This window comes from Haliaeetus albicilla, chromosome 28 (assembly GCF_947461875.1).
Source record: "Haliaeetus albicilla chromosome 28, bHalAlb1.1, whole genome shotgun sequence".
Taxonomy (NCBI): domain Eukaryota; kingdom Metazoa; phylum Chordata; class Aves; order Accipitriformes; family Accipitridae; genus Haliaeetus; species Haliaeetus albicilla.
The window spans coordinates 10875983-10897096 of NC_091510.1; the positions used below are offsets into that span (position 1 = coordinate 10875983).

At 37.4% G+C, this 21114-nt stretch overlaps 1 protein-coding gene across 1 annotated transcript in view; it reads right to left on the reverse strand.

The window, feature by feature from the left end:
* SYT1 (synaptotagmin 1) overlaps nt 1-21114 on the reverse strand; it is a 356785-nt gene that overhangs the window by 127781 nt on the left and 207890 nt on the right. Inside the window, 1 exon segment of the mRNA XM_069773427.1 lies at nt 5667-5855. Coding sequence (XP_069629528.1) covers nt 5667-5855 — 189 coding nt within the window.

A 21114-nucleotide genomic window follows, 5' to 3' on the forward strand; every position in this document is an offset into this window, starting at 1 on the left:
CCAGGATACCTAAATAGAGCTTGCCAATGTCAGACTGCTCCTAAGCTGAGATCACTGCTTATTGTATTGACAAATATATGCGTGTACATATATACACGAACATACATACACACAGTCCTCATTTTCTGCAGGCAGGCAGCTATTACTTGCCTTATATTTAGACAGTAAGGTCTCTGAAGCAGAGACTAAATCTTTTTCTGGGTAACCTAAGAAGATCTTAGGCAATGACTAACATGGGTATGTGCCATAGAAATATAAATAATAGCTATTGCTGAGAATTTTTTTTAATCACTTTTATTGTGATTTTACGGTATTTATCTGTCTCTATTAATCCAGTTTTGAAATCTGAAATCATTCTATTATCAGCATTTTGCTTCCTTTTTATGAACTTAGAAAAGAATGTGCCCTCTCCTCCCTGTGCCAGTGACACCTGTACTCCAGGAACCATTAGGAGAAGCAGTGAAATGAACAGCCTGAATTTATTTTCTGCAAATGATCAAGCTGGCAGCTCCATAAAAATTAAGTTTCAGAAAGACCCCATGCACAAAATCTTCAGTTTTCTAATAATGGACAAAATTCAGTAATATCTCCTTGATAATCTTCATGCCAAATAAGAATGAAAAATTAAGAAATGAACTCTACTGCCAGTTACAGAGGGTAATAAGAACTCTTAATACAACCTCAGCTGGTCAGTCAAGGAAGGCAGAAGGACAGAACAGCAGAGACCAGCAGGGAGAAAGAAATTATGAGGTGTGTCCAGGATGACTGCTGAATGCTGAAACTTTAACTTAAATGGCTAAACACATAAATCCAGAATTATTTTATTTGCTAATTTACCCAAATATAGCTCTAACTCTGTACTTCAGCTTCTAAGCTATTATTTAGAATTAAAACGGACCTGGGTCTTACAGTTATTTTTACATTTTTTATTACAGTTTCCTCTGCAGCCTCCAGTCCCATTTTGTTTTGACAGTTATTCACTAAGCCAAGGAGAGGGAAAAAAACCTTTCTCTGAATATGTGCAAACAGACTGTGAAATAAGTCTGCACAGAACATCGGGTTTTAGCCTGAATCATCACACAGGTTTGAGCTCCTGGTTTGAGGGATTATCAGTCAGTTGTACACAATGAATCAAATTTAGGGGTTTTGAGCACCAGCTACTGAGGCTAAATGGAGTTGCAAGCCAGCCGAACATTTCAGAATAAGGTTGGTATAGAAATGTAACTTTTTATCCAATTACAATGTAAGACAGCAAAAAGCATTAGAAATATGCAATAACTTCCCATTAAAGAGGTAATGATAGTATCCTGGATTCAATGCATTCAGCTATTACAGCTATTCAAGATGATACCAGAAGCATTAACAGCGTATCATTATTCAGTCAGATGTATGCTGGAGTGTTATTGGATTTGTGCTGTTTTATTTACCTTGTTGGCAGAACGAGATCTTCTGTTCATATAGGAATGTGCTCTTAGGAAACACATCAAAATCACTTTCCTTTTACAAAGATGCTTATTAAGTAAACTAATGCTGTATGGTTAGTATCAGTATCTTGACATGTAAAGCCTCCACCCAAAAGCTGTTGCTGTCTTGCAATTCCATAGTTTTGCTAGAACTCGCTTACTGTCAATGCATGGCAGATATTTTCCTAGCCTGTAGACAAAGGCCCAGATGGAAGAGCAGCGAGAGGGAGGAAGGAAAGAATCAGTATGTCTTATCAAGTCCTCTAATGCAATTTTGTTTTCAGAAGTGTAAGTGCCATTTTATCTGCTTTGTTTTATCCCCTTCTTCAGTGTTGGAATTCCTACATTTAAAACACGAAGTGTAAAAGCAGAGATGGTACCTTTTTCCCCCTTCTGGTAAACAGCTTAAAAATTCTGCAGATTAAAGATAAATTGGGATAGAAAGTATAAGAACCAATTAAGATAGAGTGACTTTTATACACAGTGCAGTTATGGAAAAACAACTGTACTGTGATTATGCAAATCAGCCACTCACAACCAAAATGCAGGCATTTACATAACGGAGAAAAAAATTCTTCACAGTTATGCCTCAGTAACCTTACAGGATTCTTGCACTTTAATTGTATGACTCATTGTAATAAAATGATCCCACTTGCTTTATCCAGAGTGAAATATATGTTAAGACATCACCATTCTGAATGATTTGTGTGCTTTTGGAAGCCTACACTCTCCTGCCACAAAATGTGGAGTATGTTCTACTTTAAAGAGATAAAAATCCATGAAAAAAACAGAATTTCTGCTTGTATCAATCAAAACTTTAACTGGGTTTACATACTGCATCACTGCTCTTGAAATAAATGTATATTAATACAAATGGGACCTCCCTTCTTCTTGGAACTTTTATATCCTCATTCTATTAAATTCATCCATTTTTGACAAAATAAGACTTCTCTGGTGCATATATTACAGGAGGAAACATCAGTATAATTTAAATTGCACGGACCCTATCTTGCAGTTCTGCAAAGTGAAATCTTAATGGGAATCCTGATATTTTTAGTTAGTTAAGTATGTCTAGACTATTTAACTTGTGGCTTCTATGTATTCTACAAAACATATTCTTTTAAAAAGATGACTGTTCTATTATAAGCCATATGGAAAGAACAGTATTTATTCAGCTGCATGTAGTTTGCTGTACCTTTATTTTTGTCATCATGTATTCCACTATTTGAATGTTGGGTTTTTTTATATAAGCATGACTTGATATTATGTAATTTCTATGAAAAAACAGAAAGAGAAGACTATAGATAAATTAGCCCCTACTACAGCTCAGCTTTTTTATCACTCAAACCAAGTTGATTGCAGGTGAACTTTTTCACAATATGGGTATATTCTATCCTATTATACATCCATTAAATCATGATGGCTTATTTTCCATCTGCAGACATCTTAGGCACAGGCAACTAAACCATTTAATTATTTCTCTCTTGCACATAGACTACAGAGCACTGAAAAAAAAAAATCCTCTCGCAGTAACTACTGAGCTTTCAAATGCCTGAAAGCTTTCAAATGACTTTCAAACTACTGAGCTTTGCATGACTGCCATGTGTTAAGACTAGGGGTCAGGTCTTCAGTTTGAATCTACCAGAGGAGAAACCTGGTCCATGGTCTTGGAAGTGTTCTTAGACCCAAGCATCTGTGCTGTCCCAATAGGGCCCGTTCACCATATACATTCTCTCTTGCACAGCAAGAAATTCCCAGAAAGGCACTATAAAAATGATTTGGTTGGAACAAATTTACATTCTGCTCTGTTTTAAGAGTGATTTTCAAAACATTTGCAACCAGCTGTAAGAGGTAAGGTCTGACAACATTTCTACCACAATTAAACCCTCAGCTTTGTAATAGGCTAACACCACCTTGCTGACAACTCCCTATGGACATAAACTAAATGCATACAGACCTGTCAATTACAGTCCATTCACATAGGATTTGTTATTGGGGAAAATGGGAAAAACAAAAGTTATTTGTGATATAAAATGCTCCAACATGTCAATGGCACTATTCCATATTTAAATTTTTTTTAAAAACCCCCACACCCAAGCCCTTTGTAGCATAATGAACATTCAACTTTCTTCTTGAAATGGCAAAATTAAAAAAGCCTAAATAAACACAGCAGAATGTCATGTTAAACAGTTCCAGTATTTGATGGAGATGCTGGGAAGATCCAATCACATCTGCAGCCTCTAGAAGCAGAGCAGACAATTGGCATGGGATCTGTGACTATCCCAGGTTCGTTTCTCCACTCCACCTCAAAATTACTGCCTGATCTTGGATAAGAGTCCAGATTTCTAAAATGGGGGCAATATGTTCTGGTCTCACTATCAGCATAAGATACCATATTTTATAGATACTCTAATGTGTTTCATAATAACTAAGACTTGTCTTACGGCCTAGTACACTTTTCTCAGTAAGCATTTTCACCATGTAATAGTAGGTACTTTTTAATTTTTTATTCAGTCCTATCTGGAAAGATTGTCCAGATTGGACTTGTTTTAAAAAACTATGCAGCAGTGCATTCAAAGTTCCTCTCTATCTACAGACCTTTTCCTAGACCTACCAATTACAGAGTTCCTCATCTTGGAAACCATTCACGCCTCTGCTATGCTAAAATCAAAGTTTAAAAATAAAAGAATATCTACATAAAAGTGTCATCTACCTCATTTACCTAGCATGGTGAGATAAAAATTAAAAGACAAATGTTTCAAATGCTGACTGTTTCTCCTTCAATGTCTTGTCTTTTCTTTTTTCCTCTCTTTTTTTTCTTCTTGTAGTTCTGTTTTTCCCATGATATCATCAGGCAATTTAATTTCAGTATGGTCTGCACTGGACTGTGCAGATTACCAAACTAATGACATACGGACTTCTTACCACTGTAACACCTCTATTCTTGCAAGTGAGAATTTCGAGTGACAGAGCAAAGCTGTTTGCTATCAATTTTTCAAAAACTGCATCTGCCAGATTGCCAAGATCCATTTCAGAGATAAAAAATCGATTAATATTCTAATTTGTTATCTGTCTTTATCAGTCACACAACATTTCTTTATGCAAATGATAACCTTCTAAAAATGAAAACTCTTACACATGTTAAAATACTTCCCTGAAAATATTTTACATTTATTCATTCTTCTAAAATAAAAATTATTAAAGACTGAATGACTTTGTAATGCCTGCTATTAAAACACTCATACACACACAGCCTTCACCTTCATGTCTACAAAAGTGCCAAAACTATCTGTTTGTATCATCAGGTAATTTTTCTCTCAGTAACAAAAAGGACTTTTTCTTTATTACATGAAACAACTTTGACACTGTTGAATTTGTTGTATATTTAATACCAGTGTATGCATACTAAAACATACCAAACAGGTTCAAGAACCCTAGCATTATGATAAACAACAGCAAAAAGCCAATGCTTTTTATTTTTTTTACAAATGTGAACAAATTGAGACCTCAACTTTGAGTCAACACTTTCTAGCACAGACCAGAAGAACCCTGCTGACTTCAACCCTACTGACTTCACAGAAATATACATTGGTACTTTTAACGTATTCTGCATAGGTACAGGAACTCACCACAAACAACGTTCAATGGCTGATCTAACAGAATTACTGAGTGGGAAAAGCAAGGCTATCTTCACACATTACTGATGTATTACAGCTATTTTCTTTTTAAAAAGCTCTTTCCCCATTTTTTCTATATTTTCTAATCCCCAAAGATACACAGTTTCCTTATTTTCTGCATATTTATGAGTTTTGGCCAAATTCTGCTTTAAAGTAGTATGCCCACACACATTTGTCATAAACACGAAACCCTAACTGTTACTGGTAGGAAATATTTTGCTTATTGGTCCCATGGCCACCGTGAAGTTCTGCCATTCCAGTTTTGATGATTCAGCAATAATTCATCAGTAAAAATTACCAAGACAATCTGTCATCTCAGGAATAGACTCAAATTGCATGAGTTCAGCCCTGTTTCTTCTACTCCAATTAATTTTGAGAAGCTTACTAAACCAGGTTTATCTTGTGATTTTTCTCGTTTTGACTAGAAAGCATTTAGTATGCTGTCTAAATAAATGACAAAGAAGAAAATGTCAAGTTAAATCTAATCTGCCAAAAGAAGCTTTATAATCAATCAAGATTTACTTACATGGAATTTTGTTCAGTTCATTCATGAACTTCTCTTTTAACTTAGAAAATGCATCTTCTTTTCCTCCCCCTCCTCCGGGACTGGCTGGCTCGGTGACATTACTTGGAGGGGCTGCTGCTACTGTGGTAGCTGGCGGTGCTGCCAGGGCCTCATGATGACTTTCACTCACCATTTTAACCCCTGGGTAAGCTGTTGGAATAAAAAACCCCAAAAGATAATGTTTAAATCATTGAAATGGGTCTCTCATCAATAAAAGACTAAATAGGCACAACATCACTTGGTGCTCATGCTTACTGGGTAAATATGACTGCATCAGCATATTGCTTCATGCTCTTCATAAAATACTTATTAGACAAGAGAGAAAAGTCTTTTGCAGGGTTAATTTCAGCCAGAATAATTTTATTGCTTAGAGTTCTTCTCCAACCATGTTGCATTTTGAATTGCTGAATTTGAAACCTCAAAATTCCTGTAAAACTCTCACGCAGATTTACGTTTTGCCTTTCAACTTTGAAACTATAAGCAAATTGGGTAATAACTGCTCCCCATGTGCAAATTTCACAGTGTATTTACAGAACTATTTTTCTGTGAGAGTTACAGAGGTGTGGATCATAGCCAAAGTTTCTGTATAAAATAAATGAAGCGATAAGGATATAATAAAAACACTTCAAGATTTCTTGTCAAAGTAATAAACTATTGTTTCCTACTTAAGCAAGTTGTATATTAAACGGAAATTGATTTACATCCATTTTTATCTTCACTTATTGAAGGTAATTTTACTTCCAGTTATTTTGTGTGACATTTGCTACTGACAATATTCTCTTAAATTATTCAGATGTCTCATTGGTGTATTCATGAAGCTACGACACCTATAGGGTATCTAAATGCAGCCATACTGAAATATCTGAGAGGCTGTCACAAACATAATCCCACATCAGCATTATTTTTAATTTCATGTTGTTTAACGGGCATTTTGCAAAACCTTTACTTGACCATACATTACAAAGCAAAGAATTTTGGGCCAGTGGGGTGAAGGTGAGATGACATGCACAAAGCAATTTCGATATCACAGGAAGGCTGGCTGAAATGTTTTTATTGGTTTTGAACACATTGTTCTGATTTTCTGCCACATTCTAAATATCACTGATCTGAATAATTATTCTGTTCTTCTTCAGAAAACTAGAGGGAGAAAGGGTTTGAGAGAGAACAAACATTCATTATTGCTCTGAGTGTACAACTGCTCTCAGCCCCAAAAGACATTTGGCCTTTGACCTTTTGCTGAGAAATTTAAACATCACCACAGGAAAAAAGGCAACACATCAAAATTAAAGGGGTATAAGAGCATCTGACTGCATGCAATACGATGAATCATGAGCTTCCCTGCCTTACGTGACTGTTTTCATGGACGTTGCCGAGAGTGCTCAAATCACTAAATCAAGAAGAGAATTGGCTTTTCGTCCTTCACCTTCACTTCTACGAGCCCACAGCCATGAAGACCTGCAGGCGCAGACCTGCCTGCAGGCAGAATGAACCTTTTGAGATCACCCTCGCCATACTTGTCATTAAACAGGGGTTTGCACACAAGTGTAGTCTCGAATAGAAGCCGTTCTCCAACACTAACACTGTCATCCGATGAGAAAGATTTTAACTAAATAGGGGGATAGCCTTGTTCTGAAGAAGCAATTTGGTGGATACTTTGCAGCAATTTTATCAATGCAGCGCTGAACGAAGTAGTATTCCCTGCCTGCCCATCGCTTCTGCCTTTGCCCTCACAGTCTCTAGCCTAATATAAAATCATGTTGATGTTGACACAGAATATATATATGATACAGCTCCATAAATATTTCATAAGAATGCAGTCTTATCTATTTGCCTGTAACAACATGGAAGCAGTTCACTATCTAAAGCAGACCGAAGTCGATGGAAAGATTCCAGTTAATATCCACGAACTTTGGCTCAAGTCCGATGTCTGTGAAGATTTCCCCACTTGCATCCCAAAATAACAATCGGGAAAAACACGTAGTGCATAATTTGGGTAGTATGAAATAACGTGCCAGCTATTCCAGACTAGAAGAGTTTTTCCATATGCTCTGATGAATGCCAAATACTATGAAGCAAAACATGCAGAGACATCAGCTGTAAACATTAGTGCTGTTTTATATTATAGCATTTTGTCAATGAATGTCAGTTAAATCAGAAGAAAAGTTGTATGATATATCATAATTAAATCAAAATTAAATTGCTTAATTATAATATATTGCTTAATTATTTCAGGCCTGGCAGTTGACTATTTTATTTTGTAATGGAAGACACAATTTGCAGTGATGACTTTCAGCTAATTAAAAATTAAGGCAAATGTAATTTATTTGCTTCCAGTTTTGGAGCTATATTTTGAAACCGTATTAGGAGAACAAATTTGAAGCGTTACACTTTCATTTCTTTAAAAGAAGGGAAAAATAACAAAACAGAGTATTCCTCTGAACTCCAGGAACAATCCTCGGTAGAGTCCTAGTGCAGTTGGAGGTCACTGCATCTAATGAGGCATGCACAAATGCTTTGAGACTTGCTACAGAGCCTTTGACCTTTACATGCCAATGACACTATCTTGATATTTTAAATAGGTGTGAAGGGGCTGAAAAAGAATCTTGTCTCAGAAAAAGCTTTCTGCAGTAAAGAATTTTCTGAAGAGCACATGCCCACTTATAGAGATAACATCTGATGGCTTCTATTACTGTAATGCTGCAGCTCTCCACAATAATGGTATAAACACTGTGGTATTATTAGAGACTGTGAGTATTGAATAATTAGATTTAAATTGGCCTTTTACAAAAAAAGATCACTTTAATGCTGCAGTGCATCACTGAAGGTAAAGATCTACAAAATACTAGCAGATTCTCTGCCATTTATGAAATGGTAGTTGCAAGCAAAGATTTCTTATAGGTTAAAAAATGAAATATCATAGAATTCAATTATGATTTCCAGTTCAGTGTTCACTAAAATGATTATAGTGCTAGGTATGAAACACTACATGTTTCATGTGCAACATGCAGTCATAAATAAGAGTACATTTGTAAGTCATAAATAAAAGTACAATTTCATTTACAGGCTTCTATAAAACACAGCATAGACGATATTCCCCGAGCATGCCAATTCTTTGGTATACCACTGCCCGTCCATACTAGTGCCATATAATCATTGTAAGACATGTAAAACAAAACAGTGAACAAATACATGTAATACTCTGCAGTAATGCTTGTTGTCTCTATACAGAAGTAGGCAAGTGTTCAGTGAAAATCCAGAGATGATGATTTGAACCCTTGAGGAGGTCAAGGGTTTAAAAGCCTTACTGTTCCCTATGAAAGTCAAAATCTGACAAAAATGAGTATCAGCTCAAACTTCTACAAAATTTCTACATAATTTCCTCTGAAAGTGAAGCATCTGAGTAATACACAAATGAGCTCTGGAGATTCGTAAGAAGCAAGAGATTTCCTTATGGAGGTACAAAGTATTGGCTGACTGCCTTAGTATGCTGGTATGGATCCTGATGGTGAGAGTCCCATTGGAAAGCACCTCTTAAAGGACTAGTAAAGTAGCAACAACTCTTAAGAGAGGAGTAAAGAAGAGGAGTAAGACTCCTGATATAGGTGATTACAGAGCATGGAACAGACTCTGGAAATCAGAGCTGAAAGAATGTGTTCTGAGGGCAACACCCTCTCTTTGCAAACATTCTGGTATATCTAAAGTAAGACGTGGACAACTTGGGGGGACTAATACCCCCTTGGGGGGAAAATTTTACTTGTTTTAAATGTTTTTTTAAAAATAAACTGAATACTCAGAAAATTAATGAGAACACTGTGGGTTGTTCACAGTGATTCACATGAAAGGGGGATTTTCAGGATTTGGAATGCGAGCAAAACTCAGAGTAGTGTATCATCTTATGGCAAATCATGGGGAGATTTATGATAGACTTACCAAAAAACCAAACCAAAACAAAAACAAAAACAAACAAACAAAAACCCCAAAGGGCAGCAAAGCAAATTTGTATGGTTTCTATGTGGTTAAATTACAGAATTACAGCAGGTATACCATAGCAGCTAGTAAAGGACTTAGTAAATACTTAATCTCATGGAAATAAAATCAGTGACATTCCTTCTGCATGGTGGATTTCAGACAATTTAATTTTGCTCATTCCTCCTCTTATCTGATGAATACAAGCTGCGTGGAGTGAGACAGCAAACAGGTCAGACATCCCATGCTGACCAAATCATTCCCTCCCAATGAGAAATTTTCTGGAAGGTGTCCTTTTACCTTTCTCAATTTTTTCTTCCATATTAAAAATTAAAATTAATGGAATTATTCAAAACATACAAATATAGTGTTACTATGGGTAACTGTGTAAGTTTTCAGAAGTACGTGCCACCATTCTTTCAATGTTTAATGCTGTAACTGTAGTAGAGCTGGTCACTGTACCTCAATAAGCCTGCAAAGTTATAAATTGGGACCTATGCTCTTAAATGCTATTTCCTGGACAGCTTATCTTTTCAGCATCCCAAACATGTTCACCTCAGCAGTTACATCCAGCTTGGAATGTAATCACAAAACTTATCCAAGAAAGAAAAAAAATCACATGTTAACATCAGTTGTGTTCCTCTGTTATTTTTATTTACAGGTCCTGGGCACTGAAAGAGAAAGAAACTATTAGCTTTCAGTGCTGATATGGCCAGGGCAAGTATGCAGAGTTACCAGAGAAAGGTTTGACACCACATTGAAAATTTACCGTATTCCATTATACTGTTTTTGATGAAATTAATTCATCATTAAGAAGATGGGAACATTACCAGAATGTCTAAAGATATCTACAATACATGATCTCTTCCTAGACTTAAGTATTCTGGGATGTTAATAATACATTTTTTACTCATTCATCTTCCTATTAATGAAATACACTATCTTTCTAGCTTCAGTAATGGACATTTATTTTAAAAGACAAGCTCAGAAAAAGAGACTTTCTTGGCTTTTTATAAAGATGGGCCTGTAACTACATTTTCAGAAGAATGGAAGGTCACGGTAAAGATGTCATATCAAAACAGCCTTTTCACCACTACCACAAAGGCTTACAATGCAATCCAGATTGAAAACTGCTTTAGAGAAGGTACATGAAAGGCTCAACATTTCATGGGGAAAAAAGTTCTGATGAAGAACCTTGGTGTTCAGGTGAAGAACCTCTAATTCAGGTGCCCTGTCTATGCTGCTACTGATGCACAAGAAATGTCCCAGCAAACCCCCACAGAATCACCCCTGCACCTCTTTTAGTGGAGGAGAGACATTTTTCCTGCTGCCATATGTGAAACATCAATTGATGCTTTCTAGATGCCAGCTGTACATTAACTCTTTTAAAACTGTTTTCCGATTCTTGCTACTAATACCAAGCCAATAGTTTCATCGGCTTGACTGAATGAATAAGATAAAACACCTAAATCTCTCCCCGAAAGCCCACAGCTACTTTATTGCTCAGGTTTAAAAATTACTATGCCAGTGTGTCCTGTCAAAGGAGTACCGCTGGTCCTGGAGCAGGATGGAGGAACACGATATTGCAGATAGGAAGAGGACCAAAAGGTAGTGAGTCAGTAGGGATGAGGACCCCACATACAGGGAGGGTGGCATGTCTGAGCCCAAGTTTAAGCAAGTGTGGGGGCAGGACAGCAGTCACGTACCAAGTCAGGCAGAAGTGCTGCAACTCTAAGGTAGCAGAGAGGAGGGGAGCTTGGCAGAAATATTTTTTGACAGTTAGTCAAAACTGTTAGGTTTGGGAACCAACAGCTAGTTAGACTGAGTTATCTACAGCACAGTCCTGGACCAGGCAATAAATCTTCCCATTATTAGACATTAGCTCAGTATCAGTCTCCAGAATTTGCTTAAAATACGAACAAATATTTTTAGAAGAACAACTGAAAGACACTAACTTGATGGCCAAATCCAAATTCATTGTCATGAGAAAATGAAATATTGTAAGATTTCCAGTCTAATAGTCACAGTGGACACCTATTATCTGAGTATGAGTTATATCCAAATCATATCCAAATCTTTGTGTGCTCTTCCTAACCTATTTCACTTTTTTAATTCACTGTATAGCTAATAAACATAGAATATACGTAGAATAAGCATAAAATAGCTCACAGTTCTCTGTCACAATAAACATACTTTATGTAATTGAAATCATTACAACATACAATCTAATCTCTAAGCATGTTTCAAAGCTAACCATATAATGTCCAGAAAATGATCTGCTCAGTGGACAGCAAACCATCTGACTGTTTTGGAAGGGATATGGCCACTGTGAACATTGGAGAAAGACAAATTCCTCACCACATGGCACAATCTATATGTTTATCTTTCAGCTTCCTGGTCACCCATTATTAAACACGGGAGAACTATTCAACATATAGGGCTCCGAAATATCTTACGCTGCAGAGTCTGTGCAAGAGAAACTTTGGCTTGCATTTTCAGAAAGAACTTCAGTCTGATATGTAATCTATGAACAGCTAATCACTGTATATTTTGCAGTACCAATCTATGCAAAATGATATTTTCAGACTCACTCCTTAAGCTGTTGATATGACTGCTGTTAATTTAAATGAGAAGTGAGGCCAACACTATTTTCTTACCAGCTAGAAGCCATAATTTTTTGACTGTTCTTCAAACTTCTGCTTCTGCAATGCAGAAGAGCATACAGGAGCCAGAGGAGTCACAGCAGCTTACAGACAAACATAAAAATCAAGAGCAAAGAGCACTGCAGTAAGTCAAAAGTGGTGAGTCCCTTGCATAGATTCACTATATAAATGCCTGTTTCCCTGACCATGTTCTGAAACTCTTATTTTCCCCTAAGTATACAATATTTCTTAGTCATGTATTTCTTTTGATTTTTAGAGGTAACCGGGCTAGAGACAGCCCTGTCTCTCTGGATGTTGACATTGTTGTCATGTTGCGGCAGCAGTGAGGCTACCAAACCTGTCAACGCATCAGAATATGTATAATTTAACCCCTCTGTCTTCCTCTACTACTGCAAATGCTGCTTCAAAATGACTGAGGTCCTTGATAATAGCTAGTTATGAATAGGAATAAGAGAAAGAAAGAAACTACAGTAATTTCCTCCCACATGACCATTCTGTCATCTTTCATGCTTGCATTTTGTTTCCTGAAGCTGTAATCTGCATTTCTACTCCCCTGATACTTACTTCCAGACTTCCTTTATACAGCAGTGTAAGACAAAAGAATTCAGATAAAAATTAGTGTTCAACTGCATTTAAGCATGAAATTCTAATACAGTCCACAGAGAATTCTTGCTGTTCCAAAATCATTTTAGAGTAATCCTACAAATAATGAAGCCTTTTATATCAATAAGTTCCTTGTTGTGTACATTGCATAAAATCAATTTATATTCACATATTTGGCTCCTGTCCAATCAATGGCTCCAATAATGGCTATGAACTAGCAAAGTGCCATAGAGATTAACTATGATGTGGTAAAATTCATAAGGAACAACACAACAGAAATTGTATAATAATATGGAGAAACGCTATTAATATTCTTGTTTTGGTATCTGTAGGTCATAGCTCTAAATTCACTATTTCCCCTTTGAATTTTCCTTCTGTTGAGATTTCCTATGTGTCCCAATTTCTGCACTCAGTAACCACGGGGTTAGTAAAATTAATTAGGAACAAGCAGGATAGTACATGCACTAAGGAACCAAATATGGGGAGCTGAGATGTGCAATTCACTGCTACCTCACAGATTAGTTAAGTCTTGGACTTAGGTTGTGAAATAATTGGCACCTCAGAGTGTGATTCTACTCTGACAAGTGACTATATAAAAATGGCACCATCTTTCTGAAAAAGATCTGCTCTCTATGTATATTCAGTCATATATGCTGAATTTAAGGAGTACCACATTCCAACTTCACCATGGAGTGTTTTTTTCCCTGTTACATCTGCAGTACCAAAAAGCTGAGAAAACAAGAACACAGTAAGATTGTATTCCTCCTCTGCATCATGAATGCAGTTATAAACTAAAATTTCAAAGACCAGTTGATTATACCTTTGAGAACCTACTGCAGATTCCACAGTTACAGCTGAAGGCATGGGATTATATCCTTGTAGCCAATCACATGAAATTTGGGCTGCATTACTTGGTGGTAGGAGTGAGAAGGAAACAGCTCAGCTAGTTTTTTCAGATCCTATGATAAAATTACATGGCTGGCATTTAGAAAAATGTAAACAGTTGGTATTTGGCATTAAAGCTTTAAGATGCGTCACCCAAGTATACTAATGGGAAAAATACTCACATGTGAGTGAATTTTGTACATCAAGCTTTGCAAATTCTGTGCGATAAAAGATTCAGACTTTTCAGGTGGATACCTTCTAGTTTTAAAAAATCTCAGTAGTTCACCACTCAGATATCAATCAGATACATGTAAAGTACCTGCGTGTACACTGTTATATATCTCTGTATATATACATCATAAGTATATTCCTCCCACGTGTGCATTTATGATATGCTACTATGCTCGCTATAAGGTGACTAACCAAGTATTACGATTTCACTGTCAATAAAGCAAAAAATGACAGTTTACGTCCAAGAATTTTCTTGTAAACAGATGGTGGGTTTGTGGGGAAATACACAATTTTCATAAATTGTGATGTTGATAAAAAGATTTTTCAGGGTTTTCTTCAGCCACATCATATCAGCACTGAAATCAGGAACAACGCGGCAAAACCATGAATGTAATCTGATTGACTGTGACAGGTTCTGTTAATTGCAGCTACGTGAAAATTACTGTTTCATGAATGTCACCAGTCCAGGAAAGAAGAGCATGGGGGTGCAGGAAGCATCTGCATTTAGATTTGTTTATTAAGTTAAAAATAAAAATAAAAAAAATTATTTGATATTTATGGTTAATTATTGTACTTACACTATGAAGGCAATCTTATCAGCCCATGGAACAAAAATAGTGGAAATTGGAACTAATTGTCCCATAATGACTGATACTTTTTCCTCCTGTTGAGAATGATATGCCATCATCCAATAGCTTTCCACACACAGCAGGAAGGAAAATTATCAATCAATTACATGACAATTAATTCCTAACTTGTAACATTTTTCTACTGAAAGGAAAAAAAATAGATCCTAATTTGAGATTAATAATCATGCATTCCCTACAGTGTTTTAGAAAGCCATCTTTTTAAAAGATGCCCTTACATGTATCTGAAACTATTTTAACAACTGATAACTGTAAAATTAGGCAGTTATAAAGTATTAGTATAAGCACTACTTTCTGCTGTTAGTACAACTATTTCTTGTACTGCAATTATTTCTGCAGACGAACAATTTAGCAAGGATCCCATTCACAAGAATGTTGTATCGAACTCACACATGAGCAATACTAGAGAAAACAACTTCAGAATAATGATGAGGAAGTAACAAAACCAAAGAAAAAAAGAAAAATACTTGGATATTTTTTGTTTGAATAAAGTTAAGGACTGAATGGTAATTTAGGGATTTTCATAAATTTAAAACTTTCAGGTTTTCTGCACACGGAAATGCTTGGTGTGGCCATGTTCCCATCTCTTCTCTAGACCAGAGAAAGCTCAAGTGACACGGCTTTGAATTCCTTCGGATAGATCACAGACCTTAGCCTAAGATCACCTTCATTGAGTGAGTTCTCCCATCACCGAGTTTTGCATACAACAATGTTGTGGCTTCCATTAATTTGTGCTTCTCTGAAAGGGAAGAGTCATCACTGTTCAGCTTTTGAAAAAAAAGACTTGCATGCCCACCTTCAGGAGAGGACACAAACATCACCTGGAGGAAGGTGCTGGAGACAGTTCGGAGGAGGAGCAGGATTTGAGTCACTCTTGTTTTTTGCATACCCTGCTGATTAGGCAGATTCTCACTCAGCACGCTGGCTGCTGAGCAACCCGTTCTGAGGTACTCACATCTTCTGGATATATAGGGAAGCTTGGTCTAAAGCAATGATACAGCCCAAGGTTGTAGAGAGTAGGGGTATTTATATGCACAGCATCAGGGATCCTCTAAGCAAATCCACAACCCGGATTTGCTCTGCTTGTATAAATAGGATGACAAAAGCGGTCTGGTGTCTCTGTCTGATGGTATGACCCTTCTGGGTCATGAATATTCCCCACTTCCATCTGGAAGTTCAGCACAGCTTTGAAAGAAACTTGGTGGACTGAGGCCAACTGAGATGCCTGGGCTGAATTCTGAAAGCAGTCCTGAGTGCCTCATCTAGGACGGCAGGTAAAGTCCCAGAGCATCATGCCCTTTTAGACTGAGGGAAGGATCTACCCTAAATTTGGACAACAGTCTGCAGTAGCATTCTGACTGAGGCAGTGATTGATAGACCATTCTGCCTCATTAGCCACTTACTGCTGCAGGAGGGCAACTAAGGTTAGCGCTTTTGCCAAAACAACCTGGGGAGACAGAAATCCTGCTTAATAGGCATGGCTGATTTATTGCTATTGCTGGCTTTCCCAATTTTGTTCTGAGCACTTCTTCCTTCTGCCCAGTACAGTGCTCTTTGTTTTAAACCATTGACTCAGTGCTTGTTGGGGGGAAAGTGCTGTTCATCAAAAGCCTGTAAGAAGGATAATTCAGTTTTTCAAATTTGTGCATGGAAACTTGAGCAAATTTTACTTAACCTACTGGTAATTAAACTTGGACTGCCCTGAACACCTCATTGGCTACAGGATGGTTACAGATTGTATTTTTTTTTTTTTTTTAGCCCAGTGCAGCAGGTACTGACTGCTATTGCAGTTACATCTCTAGCAGTTAAACACCTTAGTGCACACTGTCACATATCCTAAGTTTTCCTGTAATTTTAGCTGATTGAGCTAATTGTCCAACTGGGACATCAGAAGAAGGGCTGCGTGTACGTGAAGTGCTATATGGTTAACATTCATGCAGAAAAACAACAATTTTAAGTGAGCAAATGAACATGAGAGAAGCTTAGTGTTCTACTTTGTATAGATATTGATATAATTCCAAAAAATCTGTTTCAGATCTTATTTTCTTTGATGATCATGTTCTCTAATTGAATGCTTCAATGTGATAATGCTTTTTTTGTTTGTTCAGTTTTCTTTTTTCTCCCCTATTTTGTCTATTGCAAAGCTCTCTATATATTTAATGGTCACAAACCCTAACCTATAACCATGATCCATTTAAAAACTAAACCAAAAAACTTACTGATCATATGTGCATAGGAAATTAAGATTACCTATTGTCACAGAGCACAGAACAAAGACAACTAGTTATGCATTCAGTTCCCACTTTTTTAGGTCACCATAGCTGCTGTACAACTATGCATCTTCCTCAAACTTCTAGCTGAAAAAAGGATCATTTTTACTATTATGCGATCTGTGGCCTGCTGAGCACTGTGTGGCATAGCAGACTTGCAGTTGGGGAGCTTCAGCACTAAAGATACCCATCCTCCAAGGTCGTGTGCTACCACTGTTTGGCTGGTAAACTTGGCCTACAAGGAGGATGACATAAGGCAGAGGTTCATGCTCTCTGCTGCTCTATGTGCTCAAGAGGAGGAAGTGGCCAGGACAGACAAGTGATAATTTTAACTTCATTTCCAGCCTCTGGTAGCTGGTTTTTTTGCCCTCTGCAATCTGTAAATCAAAGTGTATTGCTCTGGAAAAGGATGAAGATACTGAGCCAAAACAGAAGCAGGATGTAGGGAGATTAGCATGACCTTTAAGACCCTTTCGGTGCATGTGTTTCTGCTTTGGGGCATGGGCATTTTGTCTTCATGAAAGCATGTAAACACAGGACTGGAATCAAATAATAATGCCAGTGCTACTTCAAAAGCTTGGTCCTCTGTAATTAATGTACCACCAATTATTAAAGAAATCCTTCGCTTGCTCTAAAAAACTTGCAGCCAAGAGCTTTCCAGAGATTATACCTACATTATAAAAAGGGAACACAAAATGATTCAACATTATTGATGAAATTGTTTGCTTTCTCTTTAGAAGACAGTAATAAATAAGTTAGCATTTCAAAGTTCCGTGAAGAGAAAAGATATTTGAGAGAAAGCACACGGATGCATTGTTCTGTAGCACAGGCATTTGATGAGCTCCAGAAATCTCTTTGGAAGAGAAAAGCTGTATTATAGTGTGTGAAAAGAAGAAATCTTCACTATCAGGCTGTAATCTAGTTGCTAATGGCTGGTTCTTGATGAAAACAGAGCAGAATAGAATGGATAGTTTAAGCACTGTGAGGTAAAAGCAGAAAATTGGACTTAGAGCACAAGGGACATTCACAATGGAATCAAAGTGGATGCAGTAAAATATTAAGAATGTGACAAGATTATCATAAATATGAAGAGAAGAAAGTCAAAGTTTTGCCTGCACTTCAACAAAGCCCTTGGAGAAAAAAAGGGGAATTAGCCCAGCTGAAATGCACATTAGCAAAGAGAAAAGAAAGATGTAAAGAAGAATACCACTTCAAGGTCATTTTAAACCAAGCAGCAACTACTAAACTTCTAAATTATAAGCCTGTAATTCTTGTTTGTTTATTATTAATTGCTAGCAAAAAAAATAGATAAAAGCTTGAAACAACATAGTTTTGAACTTCATTCTGTTCATATTTTTGCTGCCAAAAACCAAACAGGATAATTTAAAATTGTTTAAACCTAGACAAAAAAAAACACTTTTTCTGTAAATATAAAAGTGTATTAGCTAATTCTTTTAACACACACCAAGTAGCACTTTTTTCTTGTCTTCTGTCCTTTACAAAACCAACAGTTTTAAGTTCACAGAGCACCTAAAGAACAAAAAGCCAAGGCATCTCCTCAGAAGTTAGGAACAAGTGCAGATCCCTTATCCTACACACACGCAGTCCGGCTTTCCTTGAAGAGTTTAACAAACCTGGAGCCAGGTTCAGAATTAAGTCCCCACCGAAAGTCTCTTCCTATTGAAACCTGGGCTAATGTGGCATCTGTGTTTCAGCCATTATCAGCTGTCGCAGTAGGAGAGAGAAGCAGCATTTATGGCAACGAGTGATATTTGTTTTTAATCCACAAGCACAAGCACTGACTGGAATTTTCATCACCTTTCCAACCATTTGAAAACAATAATTGTTAGCTCTGTTAAATACCTTCTCTCTCTAAACCAATACTCTCCAAATGCAAATTGTACTCACAGCTGCAAAGGAAATCTACTGCCAAAATACACCACTGGGAGAGAAGAAAACATAGTGGCAGCTGGCTGTCTCCAAAGAGGGAGAGTGTCATCTCTCTGAAACACTGTCGGCTCTTGTAGAAGAAATGCTAAAGAGCAAAAAACTGCAATATCAGCCAGGCACTGGCTGACAGTGTATGTTGCTAATGGGAACAAATTGGAGACTGTAACTTTAGTAGAAGGAGAAGGAAAGGATCACGAGGGCTGAAGCACTGGGATGCCTTTGCCTGCACACAAGGCAAAACTTTAGTCAAAATGTGTATCGTAAAGATGCTTTTTCGGTTAGTTTGGATTCAACAAGTATTCTTTACCTCTCTCGCTCAAACATTTCTTATTCTTTGTGTTTGCAGATTTCTGACTAAAGCTCAGTGATTGCTTCACTAGTTATTTATTTATCCCACATTCCAGTCCCATGAGTTTATCATTAGCAGGGGACAGTTTAAGGAATAAAACTCAGGGAGGTGATGTAGCCCCTTAGTGCAATTTCACCAAGCAAGCTGTGAAGGCACAACACTTCAAGAAATGCATGTTGCCTGTGACATGGGAATAGCTCAACACAGCAGCTTTTTCTGCTGACAGAGTGGACTGGATTCAAAGTGGGGACCTACGAGGTGAGACACTGCAGCTGATGACAACTGCCCTACAGCACTAAGTCTTCTGGTCAGAGCTCACTTCAGAGGGAACTTACCTACGGCTGCGCCACAAGAACACTGAAGTTATCATCTCAAACTCAAAAGATTCTCCTGAAGCCTTTGTATTTCTACTTTTTACCTAGCATAACAAGAACCTCTAGTTATATGATCATTACATATTATACTGGGTCCTTTGCAATGCTTGAATCAAGAACTTTTAGATCTACAGCACAGCCACTTTACAGCTCAGTTTACTACTAGCAGCAGTAGTTTCTGAATCTAGTCTACACGGGAAGAGACACACTTTGCCTTGTTACAAAACCAGTTGTAAGACAGCAGGGAAATAATGGATACTAGGGTCTTAGGTATCCATATTCTGCTTACCAAGTGTGATTATTGCCTAGCATTCAGAGCAGTGGTTAGAAACAGGACAGTTGGGTACATTTATTTCTCTATTTAATTCTATCTGACAGGCAATGGTGGTAGAGTAGGCGAAGTCTGCTTCTTTCTGTTGAAGCCTACTCACACTTCTTGTGACAAGCCCTTGTGACAAAATGGGCAAGCGATACCTGCTGTGAAATGAGAATCTGGTCAATAATAAAGGTTGTGAATTATGTTGAAATATACATACTAGCCTAAAAGGCATTTACGGCTGCATTTACACCCAATATCTACATGTGTAACCTCAGTGGAAGCCATGACGCGTTGTAACAGGCCTTCAGTTTGGATAATCAGAACCAGCACCCTGCGGTGCATTGCAGCAGCAACTACGACACATACACTCTCCTTGTCATCACCTGATATCCCAGCACAACCTGCATTAATGTCTGTTTCTTTTTAAATAAAGTACTTGTACCTTTTTTGAAGGCTAAGTTTCTTCTTCTACTTACTTGGTGGTTTTAGCCTCATCTGTTCTCTTTGCTTATGGCTGTTGTTTCGTTCTCCTTTTCCTTATCCTCGTGTGTGACTCATGCTACCCCAAGAATCACATTTCTCTGCTTCATTAACCATCTTCAGCCTATCTCTTTAGATCTCTCCTCTAGTCATTCTCTCTCCTGTTCTCTGTTCTTCCTCTCTCTCTCACCTCAGTCTCTGTGTAATATTAATAAGAGATTTTCAGAAGCAGAAAGTGAAATTTAGACACTTAGCTATCATTCATGCCTTTGGAAAATCTGCTCCTCCACCTTCGTAATTCTCTTGCTACGCAGCAAAACCCTTTCTTATTTTTAACTCCCCTTCTTCTCATCAACTGTCCTTTCCTTCCTCTGTTCTCTTTATTTCGTTTTGCTTATCTAACTGAGGCCATAGCTATGCCAGCAGATCTCCGCCCTGCACACATGTCAGCAAAACTTTAAAGGTATGCCATTATCCTAATGGAAACAGCTTTTGTCAGCCTGCATTACCCAATTTCAGAAGACAGTGTAACTTCACCAGCAAACATGCCTCCTCTTCAGCACTTGTTCTACCTACACATAAGGGAATGGGTCAGCACAGTTAGAGAAGACAAGACTTCAGACAGTCCTTGATGCAGAGACTGTCCTTTCAGAACAACAACAAAAAAAGGCA